The sequence below is a fragment of the Bos mutus genome, chromosome 13, assembly GCF_027580195.1.
Source record: "Bos mutus isolate GX-2022 chromosome 13, NWIPB_WYAK_1.1, whole genome shotgun sequence".
In the NCBI taxonomy this organism is placed as follows: Eukaryota; Metazoa; Chordata; class Mammalia; order Artiodactyla; family Bovidae; genus Bos; species Bos mutus.
Window position 1 is genome coordinate 36,018,810 of NC_091629.1, and position 12,813 is coordinate 36,031,622.

The 12,813-nt window shown below is 43.1% G+C and overlaps 1 protein-coding gene across 1 annotated transcript in view; it reads right to left on the reverse strand.

Annotated features, from left to right (window-relative positions):
• Window positions 1-1,730: 1,730 nt before the first annotated feature.
• The window catches only part of ATRN (attractin), a 189,237-nt gene continuing 178,154 nt past the window's right edge, over window positions 1,731-12,813 (reverse strand). The window contains exons 28-29 of the mRNA XM_005893974.2: window positions 12,661-12,775; window positions 1,731-6,132 (exon numbers count right to left, since the gene is read on the reverse strand). Of these exons, the coding sequence (XP_005894036.2) occupies window positions 6,008-6,132; window positions 12,661-12,775 (240 nt within the window). The 3' untranslated portion in view covers window positions 1,731-6,007. The remainder of the gene's footprint in view (window positions 6,133-12,660; window positions 12,776-12,813) is intronic.

A 12,813-nucleotide genomic window follows, 5' to 3' on the forward strand; every position in this document is an offset into this window, starting at 1 on the left:
GGCTGCCATTTCCTTCTCAGGTCTTCCAGACCAGGGATTGAACCTGTTGTCTCTTCTGGACCACCGAGCCCCCAGGAAACCACTAGCCTGACCTTAAAAACATGAAAACCACCAACACACACAGCACACAGCTCTTGCTAGTGTGGCGGCTTGCCTCGAAGTGGTGACGTGGGCCTTTCTTTACCTCCAATGTCTTTAACAGGTGACCATGGTTTTGCGCCAAGTTTGGAACTTTTTCCAAGATTTCTTGGCTAAAGCCCAGTTCATGGCCCTGACTTAACTGTAAGAAGACAGAGATGCTGTTGATGCTGCGGCCAACTACCACATTCTCACTACATCACAGGTCTTAAGCCAGTCAGAAACAGCTGGTGGCTCCCGCAACCTGCCCCAGGACAGTATCAGGGTCCTCCTTAACTTGTCAGTGGGCTGTAGTTCAGCTGTTTCCCACCCTGGCTCAGGCCCAAGCTCTGGTCGGCAGGCCTCCTCCAGTCTCCTGGCCTGGACCTGCTGCCTCACCCACCCTCCCCTGTATGAACATAGCATTTCCTTGTGCTTCTTCTAGACTCTTATTTACTTCATGCCGATTTTGTCCTTCTAGACCTTTTCCCTTTTAATATGCAAAAGTGTGATTTATTTGCACTAAGTATGAAGAGCATTGATTTTCAGTCCCTTCAGTTAAAAAAACAAAACAGAACATATGACAGCACAGATTTTACACAAAATCTCAAATTCTCAGACATTCTGCACAAATAATTGTATATGTACATGACATATTTAAGGGTGAACCGCAATCCTGATGAAAAAATCCAACTCTTAGTTTGATTTTTTCTTTTCATTGGAGGATAACTACTTCATAATATTGTCCTGGTTTCTGCCATATATCAACATGAATCAGTCACAGGTACTTCTAGACCTTTTGAACTCAGCATCACGGCACTGAAATGGACTGTTCTGAATCTCTTCTGAGGTCAGGAGATGCATAAAGTGGGGCTGGAGGTACAGAAGGCGTACAGACAAGTTTGTGAATGGATATGTACCTTCATCAAAATTCAAGATCAATGACAATGTTGTGGCTGTGGAGGACTAAATCTATCTGCTTGAGATTTAGCAGGAGCCCGAGAGGACAGGGCTTCCCTGGTGGCTCAGTTGGTAAAGAATCTGCCTGCAATGTAGGAGACCTGGGTTCGATCCCTGGGTTGGGAAGATCCCCTGGAGGAGGGCATGGCAACCCACTCCTGAATTTTTACCTGGAGAATCCCCATGGACTGAGAAGCCTGGTGGGCTGCAGTCCATGGGGTCACAGAGTCGGACACAACAGAGTGACTAAGCACACATACGAGAGGACAAGAAGCTGAATGAACAAGGGCAGCCGGTAAGGCTCTGGCATAGGTGTGATGGTGCCCAAGCAGAGCTGTCCTGCATACCAGTCTCTGTCTCCAGCACTGGGGTGTTAAGGGCAAAGAGGGCCATGATGGGGACATAGGGAAATCTGCTCACAAACTGCTCAGGATTCCTCCCACACCTCATGGCCCAGTTTTGCCCAGAGGTGTCTGAGGTGCCCACCTGCTGATTTACACCTCTGTCAGATTGCCAAATGCTTCCTCTGAGGCAGTCTGAAAACTGGTAAACTTTTAAAAACATTTTTCTCCCTTTTCTTAAGGTTCTGTTGACCAAATTGTAAAAATAAGTGAAACAAAACACAAACACTCAGAACAAAACCCACATTTTTATCAGATCTACTTTTATTTCAGAAGGAAGTTCATATTATAGTATTTACTTCTGTTTATATACAAGTTCTTCACATTTATTTTTAAAATGCACAGACCTCCCTTAGTTCTCTTGTTCCTGCTTAAATTAGCTGTTATTTTACAATACAAAAAATACCAAAAAATTGCAGTCCTAAATGTATGTATAACACCCACAATCCCCAGCAATGAAATAGTTTACAATACTTACTCCATATTTACATGAGTGCAATATATGCTAAATTATACATATTAACAAACTAAGCTTGAATCCAAACCAAAAACTCCCCAAACAAAACTGTAAATAACTATAAAACATTTCCAGAGCCAGAATTAGTTCAACAAAACAGGCTTCACTAGTGTTTAGAATGTTTTGTGCACAAATTCAGTTATTGAAAGTCAATTCCATTATTGCCTTTAAAAGAGAAGGCGCCAGTTTTCCTCTCCTCTCCAACAGATCACCTCCCTGCAGGTGAAGGGTGTTCATGAATTTGGACAACTCAGGGGAAACATCCCTTGGTGGGCTTGGCTATCTACAAACCATCACGGTGATTTTTATGGTTTGAGCCATTTGGTAAACTGAGTAAACATTTCAGGCTGAGAGCCGGTGCACGGTCCAAGGCTAGACCCTCCGCCTTCCTGGGTCTGTCCTCAGGGGGCCAATTCTCACAGAAACCACTGCAAGGAAAGGTCTCCTGGGATGACAGGTTTGAGGAGCTGGATTCTGCTGTAATTCTCAAGAGCTGCTTTTCCATCTGTCACTGCCCCAGTGTTAGCTTAGGTTGTCAGTGAAGTACTTAGTGAATAGTTGAATCATTCCCACCCCATCTCTAAATACACTCTACTAAGTTGAAGGAGCAAGATTTGCACTGAAAGGTAAAGTGTCTTTTTCTAAAATACCGCTTTGGTCTTTCCATTTGCCTCAGACTTCCTGGTGCATCTCCAATCTTGTTACCTCAGGCCTTACCACTGATATTCCAGTATTTTCCCTATGCTGACAGTCTCTGTCCAGGGCTGCTTTTCTTCCAGGTTAGTTCAGGCAGCATATGGTTGCTTTCTCTCCACACCTCCTCCCACATTTAGAGGTGATCCTCACAGGAAACAAAGACTTCTCCCCAAACAGTATGGGAAGAGGGCAGGAGGCAAGGGTGAGGGTCTCCATGGGGAAACAGGAGGAGCTAATTATCAACAAAGCAGCTGCCCACTCCCACCCCCGGTTTGCAGTATAGTTAACTATGGTCCTAGGAAATGGTCATCAAAAATTTACACAAAATCACAACAAAATGCAGCCTGAAAAACCCCCTTTTGGAAAATCTGACTAGATCTACGGTGTAGTCTTTGTATCTTAAGTCTAAGAGAAACGTTTCTCAGGACGAGACTGGTCTACTCCCGGCTACCCACAGCACCAAGAGGCCGACAGGAAGATTTACAATGCACGTCAGAACTGATGACAGTGACAAAGACACTGCAGCTGCCAGCGAGCCTCTTCACACGCTGCCCACACTTTCATACGTGCACTGACAGACGAGTCCTGCTTTAAAAGTTATCCAACTGGCCCCAGATGCATTTGAACACATGGGCACAACGGGGATGCCTGTCTCGGCTTTATCATCACTGTACGAGGACTTCTCTGAGCCTGGATATCCATTATATGGCACAAAAACACATTAGGTCAAACTTGGACACCGTTATGTTTAATAAAAATACATAAAGATATTTTTGTTTTATGTACACTCTGACTGTCCAAACATTCGGACACTATTGTATAGTTATGTACAAGTGCAATATCTATGTTTTCATAACTATTTTAATTTACATACAGGCTCTGAAGTTCCAGATGACTTCCTCTCAGTAACTGGCTCTAAGCTGAGCGCCTCTTTCTCCTGCCACCCCCTTCTTCTGGCCCGAGCCTGCAGAAAGCTGTTTGCTACTGGCTGCAAAGGAGAAGCAGCTGGATTCAGCTGTTTCTCTACTGTCGGAGCAGAATTAAACTTCACTTGCTCCTTCCGTCCTTTTAAAAAATAAACATTATCTTTTAGAAAAAAAGAAAACCAGGTGGCTATGGGACACGGTGCTTATTATTTCAAGGCATGGAACTACCATGGGGAGGAGGCTTCTTTGCCAAGCAAACACTAGTCCTTTGAACAAACAAGGACTTCCTTTGTGGGAGGGTCCTCTCCAATGGCCTCGTGGTAATTACAGGGTGAAGGGCCAGTCCATGGCAGGCTCTCTGGGGATACCGTGATCTGGAGCAGAGATGTAGGGAGCTTCTAAGAGGAGGGATCTTCTCTAGAACCGTCTGCTCTTTAACAATGATGTGAAAAAGCAGCATTTTGAGAGGCAAGTCTCAAAGTAGAGGTGTTTTGTGCATCAGACAGTGTTTTATGGTTTGACATCCTCGAAAACATCTTTCCAGGCAATTCTTCATGGGAGGGGTTAGTGTTGGGGAAGAGATAATACTCCCTCTCTCTAGGTACTCCACATAAAGGTGAAATGCCACAGTTTTGCTCTTTTGAGTATTAATTTCTCCAAATTCACAAACTTGAGCATTGTTGTCTAAAGGTCTACCCTTCCTGAGCCTCTGCACACTGCACATTACCCCCCCTTCCCCCCAGGGTAATGCTAGAGAACTCCTGGGTTTTGAAGCAGAAGAGAGGTCCTGGGAGGCTGCTGCATAATGCCAGAATACAGAGCACCACGGACAGGACAACACGACATCCCGGCAGTGGCCTGGGGAGACGAGCAGGGACTGCTCTACCCCACTTCAATTTGGTCACGACTTCAATTTGGTCACTTCATTTGGCATGGTTTTCTCTCCTTGTCCATTTTTCTCATGCTTTTCATCCTTATCAGCACTCACTGCCCTCCCCACAGCCACCCCTTGAATCTAGGAGGGAGCATGGGAGGCCTGGGTCCCTCCTGGGGGAAAGAGGCCCAACAGCTCCAGGCTGCTCTCCAGGCTTTGGGCAGGTTCTGCCTGACAACAGGAGACCGAGCCTCTCCTGGCACTCCACCTGCAGCCTGGGAATGAAGAATGACCCACCACCTTACACAGGCTACAGAAACAAATGCTGTTCTTTGATCAAGGGGTCCCAAGTGCTGTCATGCTCTTTTCAGCTCAAGGGAGACACGTAACATGAGCAAGCCCCTCTCTCTGCAGTGCCTGGGCAGGAGTGGCCAGAGGGGCTGAAGCAAACATTAGGCCAAGTCTGGGGCAGGGAGGCACATGGGAACATGCCTAGTGTCCTTTTTGAAAAACAGGAGCATTCACAGTTAGGTCCTTCCTTTCTGCTTTCCTCTCAATCCCTGCTACATTAAATGTTTCTTGGGGTGAGAAAACCTTCCTGGCTGCAAATTAGATTTTATAAAAGACCAGATTGCCAATGATAGCTGTTTAAGTTTTCTAAGAATGTAGGAATGCAATTATGTAAAAACTTATCCTTACTAACTTTCCAATTGCTAGATCTATTTAAAGTCTAGGCACTTAGTGTGTGTGTGTGAGAGAGAGAGAGCGTGAGTGGCAGAGACAGAGAGACAGAGAGAGGTAAAGAGGAAAGAGAAGGATAGGGAGGGAGAGAGAGAGAGAACCTCAAATGGATTAAGACTAAATTAATCACGTTGCTACAGAAAACTACATATTACATCAGTTTACATTCCAAGTAACACTGCTGACCTTGACATTTAAAATAGCCCCCTTCTATCTTATGATTCAAGAGATGGACCATTATTAATTCTCAACTAGAAAAAAAGTTACTCCCTGGAAGAGAGATATTTGCCTAAATCGTGCAAGAATAAATAGCACATCTTTTAAAAAAGATAGCAGGCTTCAGATGAAAAGTTAATTCATCTGACTAGTTTTTAAAAGACCACATTCAAGAATGACTGATGATAAATGTCTACTTGTAAACACTACATCTTTGTTTTTTGCACAGTTGAGACAGTCCCAAGGACAGTTTTCCACAAGTGAACCTGAGTGTCATTCCTAGCTCTCTCACTCGCTCTACACCGGCCTCCTCCAGCAACAACTGGATCACCCCGGACCTGTAACGAAATCAATTATTTCCTATACGAAAGTAAAAGGTTAGATGCTGGAGTACAGATGGGAGAAACTGTCAAAGAAAGCTTGTGAACATGCAGAGGAGGTGGATGATTCGAGGGTTTCCAGTCTTCAGCCCCGCATAGCATCTTCTCCCTGCCTGCTCCCTCCTGGCAGACGGCTCTGGCACGCCACTCCTTGCTCACAGGGAGTCCCGGCCCCAGCATCAAATGCAGGTCCCAGGCTGCGCAGGGGGCTGCTGTTTTCGGTTTCTCACTGCTCCTGACTTCTCTTTGTAGACGACTGGCATCTGCTGAGAAATGTCCACCAGGGCACTGGCCACTGCGAGCCCTTGGGAGAACCCAAAGAAGGAACACAGGAACAACTTGCTTTTATTTAGAAAATAATTGAAAAACTTTCTTTTTACATTCCCATGGCGCAATAAATAAAGTATATACACGGGAAAAACCTTACTTTTAACCTGTATCTCCCTCTATATTCCCCCCTCCCATCAGAGTAACTGCTTTTGTTAGTTTGTATATGTTCTTTCAGGGTTTATTTGTACACATACATATTTTCCTCCTCTCCCCTTTTTACATAAAAGCAGTACCTTACTTTCCAGCAGATCAACCAACCAAAGTGCTCTGCCTGGTGGTGGAGCATTTAAGTAAGACTACAGACATGCTTTCAAGTTTCACCTGTCGTTTTCTCCAAAAAAAGCTGCACTATTTATGATGAAATTCAGATTCATCCCACGTTGCCCAGCTAGAACTATTATTATTTTGATATCTATACCACAATAAGAGTTAGGACAGACTCTGGGGCCAGACTTTGGAATAAGCAAGGTTCTTTAACCTCCCAGTGCCTCAGTTTCCTCATTTGTAAATGGGGAACAGCACAGGCTTGTGTGAGGAGTCAGTGAGTGAACTAATGGCAAGTTGTAGAATGGTAGCTGGCTTTTCACCTCCATTACCGCTTTTGCTTTGGGGACTGGTGAGTCCATTCTCCCTTCTGTATTGGTAATTGATTAACTCGATGTTCACTAGGGAAGGCACAATCCTGGGGAAGTTGGGTTCCTATGTTTGTGAAAAGGCCAGACAGGCTCATAGCCCTGTTGAGGCCTCCAGGAGCCATGCTAGAGGAGTTTCTTACTCCACCTGCTGAGCAGCTTTTAAGTGCCAGGTTTAGTACCTGGCATGCAGTGGGGAATCCACACCAGTGACCACTGTTATAGCAAAGACAGAGCCAGGGGCTTTGGGAGTCCAGAGAAGGGCACTGTTTAAAGTAGGGGTAAATCCTCGTCACAGTCATCAGAAAAGAAAAGACACCCAGAGTGGAAGGGAAGAAAACTGTTATCTGCACATAAGATACTATATACAGAAAAACCTAAAGTCTCCACCAAAAAACTATTAGAATAAATGAATTCAGTGAAGTTGTAGAATACAAGATTAATACACAGAAATCTATTGCTTTTCTATACACTAATAATTGAACTAGCAAGAAAATAATCTCGTTTAAAATCACATCAAACAAAATAAAATTCCTAAGAATAAACTTAACCAAAGACTTTTAATCTGGTAACTATAAAACATTTACAAAGGAATCTGAAAATAATACAAAGAAATGAAAAGACACCCCATGTTCTTGAACTAGAAGAATACTATTAAAATGTCCATATTATCTAAAGCAATCTACAGAGTTAAGCCAGCCCCTATCAAAATAACCATGACATTTCCCACAGAACTAAAACAAATAATCCTAAAATTTATATGGAACCACAAGACCCTGAATTGCCAATGCAATCTCATAAAAAAGAAAAAAAGAATGAAGCTTGAGATATCATGCTCCCTGACTTCAGACTACACTAAAAAGCTAGAGTAATCAAAACAGCATGGTTTCCCCAGAAAAACAGACACGCAGATCAGTGGAACAGAGTAGAGAGCCATGAGAGAATAAAAAACAGAATAAATTCATGCACTTATGGTCAATTAATCTATGAAAAAGAAGGCAAGAATATACGGAGAAAAATATATGGAGAAAAATCTGTTCTATAAGTAAGTGGTTCTGGCAAAACTAGACAGCTACACATAAAAGAATGAGATCAGAACATCTCCTCACACCACATATATAAAGACCCAAATGTAAAACCTGAAACCATAAAGACCCCAGATGAGAACATAGGTAGAACACTCTATATAAATTGTAGCACTATTTCTTTGGATCTGTCAATAAGGCAAAAGAAATAAAAGCAAACATAAATAAATGTGACCTAATTAAACTTTAATTTTTTTTTTAACTTTCCTTGAAACCCTGAGAAAATGAAGACAACCTACTAAATGGGAGAAAATATTTGAAAATCATATGACCAATAAGGGGTTAATATCTAAAATATACAAACAGCTCATAAATTCAACAAAAAACCAAACAACCCAATTAAAAAAATAGAAGACCTGAACATTTTCCAAAGAAGATAACAAGCAGCATAGAGATGGCCGACAGGCACATGAAAAGTTGCTCAACATCACTAATCACAAGGAAAATGCAAATCAAAACCACGATGCGGTATCATCTCCCATCTGTCAGAATGGCTCCAACAGAAAGACCACAAATAACAAATGTCAGTGAAGATTTGGAGAAAAAGGAGCCCCTGTATACTGTTGGTGGGAATGTAAACTGGTGAAGCCTCTGTGGAAAACAGTATCGAATTTCCTCAAAAAACTAAAAGTAGAACTACCATATGATCCAGTAATTCCATTCCTGAGTATACATCCAAACAAAACAAAAATACTAATTCAAAAAGATACATGCACCTGAATGTTCACACAATGGTCACAGCATTATTCATAACAGCCAAGATACGGAAGCAGCCTAAGTATCCATACATAGATGAATGGATATGAAGGTGTGGTGTGCGTATACACACCCACCCCCACACACACAAACACAATGGAATACCACTCAATTATAAAATGGAATGACATTCTGCCATTTGCAATAATATGAAAAAACCTAGAGATTATTACACCTAGTGAAGTCAGACAAAGAAAGAGAAATACTCCAGGTTTTTACTTATATGTGGAATCTAAGAGAACAAATAAATACATATATAATGAAACAGACTCACAGATATAGAGAACAAAGTGCTGGTCACGAGTGGTGAGAGGGAAGGCAGGGGCAAGACAGGGGTATAGGATTAAGAGATACAAACTACTATGTATCAAACAGAAGCAACAAGGATAGGCTGTATAGCACAGGAACATATAACCATTCTTTATTTATTGAAAGAATGGTTTTAGCTACAGAAGAATGGCTTGGATGTGGGGGTCGGGGGGCGGGGCTGTGATTTTAGAGGTCAAGGGTAGAAGCAGCTGACTACAGGAGAGAGATGGCAGCTGAGACTAGATTGGAGATGTGGCAGAGTAAATGAAACCAAGTGGAAGAGTGAGACTCCAGGTGCAGGACTAGCAGAATTTGACCATGAATTATACATAGAGAGGTGAGGACTGCCTAGGATGACTCTTTAGCTTCAGTTTCTAACTTGAGCAACTGGCTAAATTCCTCAGTAAAGTGAATTCCTTTATTGAGATGGAGATCAAATGACCAAACTGGTTGGAAAGACGTAAGCTCCATTCTGGACATTTTAGATTTGATAAACCTGAAAAAAGCAAGAGAGTTCCAGAAAAACATCTATTTCTGCTTTACTGACTATGCCAAAGCCTTTGACTGTGTGGATCACAATAAACTGTGGAAAATTCTTCAAGAGATGGGAATACCAGACCACCTGACCTGCCTCTTGAGAAACCTATATGCAGGTCAGGAAGCAACAGTTAGAACTGGACATGGAACAACAGACTGGTTCCAAACAGGAAAAGGAGTACATCAAGGCTGTGTATTGTCACCCTGCTTATTTAACTTCTATGCAGAGTACATCATGAGAAACGCTGGGCTGGAGGAAGCACAAGCTGGAATCAAGATTGCTGGGAGAAATATCAATAACTTCATATGCAGATGACCACCACCCTTATGGCAGAAAGTGAAGAGGAACTCAAAAGCCTCTTGATGAAACTGAAAGAGGAGAGTGAAAAAGTTGGCTTAAAGCTCAACATTCATAAAACTAAGATCATGGCATCTGGTCCCATCACTTTATGGCAAATAGATGGGGAAACACTGGAAACAGTGTCAGACTTTATTTTGGGGGGCTCCAAAATCACTGCAGATGGTGATTGCAGCCATGAAATTAAAAGACGTTACTCCTTGGGAGGAAAGTTATGACCAACCTAGACAGCATATTCAAAAGCAGAGACATTACTTTGCCAACAAAGGTCCATCTAGTCAAGGCTACGGTTTTTCCAGTGGTCATGTATGGATGTCAGAGTTGGACTGTGAAGAAAGCTGAGTGCTGAAGAACTGATGCTTTTGAACTGTGGTGTTGGAGAAGACTCTTGAGAGTCCCTTCGACTGCAAGGAGATCCAACCAGTCCATCCTAAAGGAGATCAGTCCTGGGTGTTCATTGGAAGGACTGATGCTGAAGCTGAAACTCCAATACTTTGGCCACCTCATGCGAAGAGTTGACTTATTGGAAAAGACCCTGATGCTGGGAGGGATTGGGGACAGGAGGAGAAGGGGATGACAGAGGATGAGATGGCTGGATGGCATCACCAACTTGATGGACATGAGTTTGGGTAAACTCCAGGAGTTGGTGATAGACAGGGAGGCCTGGCATGCTGCAATTCGTGGGGTCGCAAAGAGTCAGACACGACTGAGCGACTGAACTGAACTGAAGCACAAGTGGACAGGTCATGTAGGCAATCTAATAACTGAGTATGAAGCTTGGTGAAGAGAACAGAATTAGAGATATGAACCTGGGAAAGACAGAAGGTAGAGGTTACTTAATATTGGGGAATATAAACTCACACTGAAAGAGAAAAAAAGCCTTGGGTTTGGCACAAGGAACCTTAAGGTGTAGAGACTGGAAAGGAGACTAGCCATTATTTTGTAATAACTTTAAATGTAGTACAGTCTATTAAAAATATTGGATCACACCTGAAAGGCTAATATAATCTTGTAAATCAACTATACTTTAATAAAAATAAATAAATAAAATGGGGAAATAGAGAAGGGGGTGGCAGAGATGGCTCCATCCTACTGGTAGGTCTCAAGCAGGGAGCAGCAGGTCTTCATCAGATTGGGACACATCAGGCAAAGTTTGGAGCAGGGAAGGCCACAGTGCCGCACGTCTGTCACCCCTGCACCCCCAGCACCTTGCCTTCGGGGAGCACCAGTCAGTGTCTGCTTAGCTGGGCACTGACAGAAGACACTGCTCCAGAGCATCACGTCAACGGGCCCTTCTGCCCTTGACATGGACAAGGCCAAGTTAGGGGCTCAACTCACAGAAATCCCTGCTGCTGCTGCCGCTGCTAAGTCACTTCAGTTGTGTCTGACTCTGTGCGACCCTAGAGACGGCAGCCCACCAGGGTCCCCCGTCCCTGGGATTCTCCAGGTGAGAACACTGGAGTAGGTTGCCATTTCCTTCTCCAATGCATGAAAGTGAAAAGTGAAAGTGAAGTCGCTCAGTCGTGTCTGACCCTCAGCGACCCCATGGACTGCAGCCTTCCAGGCTCCTCCGTCCATGGGATTTTCCAGGCAAGAGTACTGGAGTGGGGTGCCATTGCCTTCTCCAACAGAAATCCCTAGATGAGGGCAAATCAAGCCATTCACTTATGACATGAAGACAATAAACCCTGACCTGGCCATGTCTAATGTCCTCCCTCATGAGAACACCACAGACCCAGACCTGAGGCCTGCAGGATCACTGCAACTGAAAGCTAACTAAACCATTTCTATTACTTGAGGCATCCCTTCAAAGTACTCCATAATTAATCAAGATACTTCCCAAACTGTATTCCACATTTCCTTTGTGTTCAACAGTTAAAGAATGTTTATCTAAATTATGATTCATGTATTTGATAGAGCAGCTGTAAAAAACGGGTAAGATATTATATATACTAAGTTATAAAAATGTTTAAGATAGTTACATGAAAAAAGAAGAATAAAAATAAGAGTTATACATTCACTGCAACTAAATTGATGATAAGGGCTGGGAAGGAAACAGAACAGTGAAAATAGGTGCTACAGTAATGCTAGAAATACCAATTTGAGAACCACTAGCTTGAAGGAGCCAGCTGGAAGCCATGAAGTAAGACGACTGAGGAAGAGTGTGTGGAGCACAGAGGGAGAAAGCCTCAGTTAAGGGACAGCAATGAAAGAGAAAGTAAAGGAACAACACAGCCGGTGGGGAGGACGCATTGGTGGCAAAGGAAGGTTTGGCTGGAAGCAGGCTAAGGAGGCTGATGAAGTGAGGAGATCCAGATATTTTCCAGGAAGGAATGGTGACCTTAGAAAGAGGGGTTAAGGAATACAGGGGCAATGGGATCATCTTTCCAAATCCTCACAATGACACGAGGCAGGCACTACAGGTATACCTCATTTTATTGTGCTCACAGATAACTGTGTTGTTGTTTTTTTAAAAAATTGAAGGTTTATGGCAACCTTGCATTGTCAGATAATAGTATTTTTTAGTAATATTTTTAAATTAAATGAATGAGGAACCGTGTCTTTTTAGACATAATGCTGTTGCATCTCAACAGACTACAGTATAATACAGACATAACAGATGTATACTGGGAAAACAAAAATTCGTGTGACTCACTTCCTTGTGATACTTGCTTTACTGCAGTTTTCTGGAACCAAACCTGCAATGTTTCCTAGGTCTGCCTGAATGCAATATCACTTTTATAACCAAGTTCCCTATGAACATGAAGGAGTCTTCACACATCTAACACATAACCCTCATTTGTCAATAATTGTCATCTACTCACCGGACTGCCCAGGAGGAGGGATTCCACCGAGGCCTCGAGGGAGCCTCACAAACACAGAGAGGACAGCAGCTTTGTTGCCAAAACACGGCTCCAGGGCAATGGGCTTGGGAACAGTCTGGTGGAAGAAAACAAAGAATGACCTAAAATGGTGTT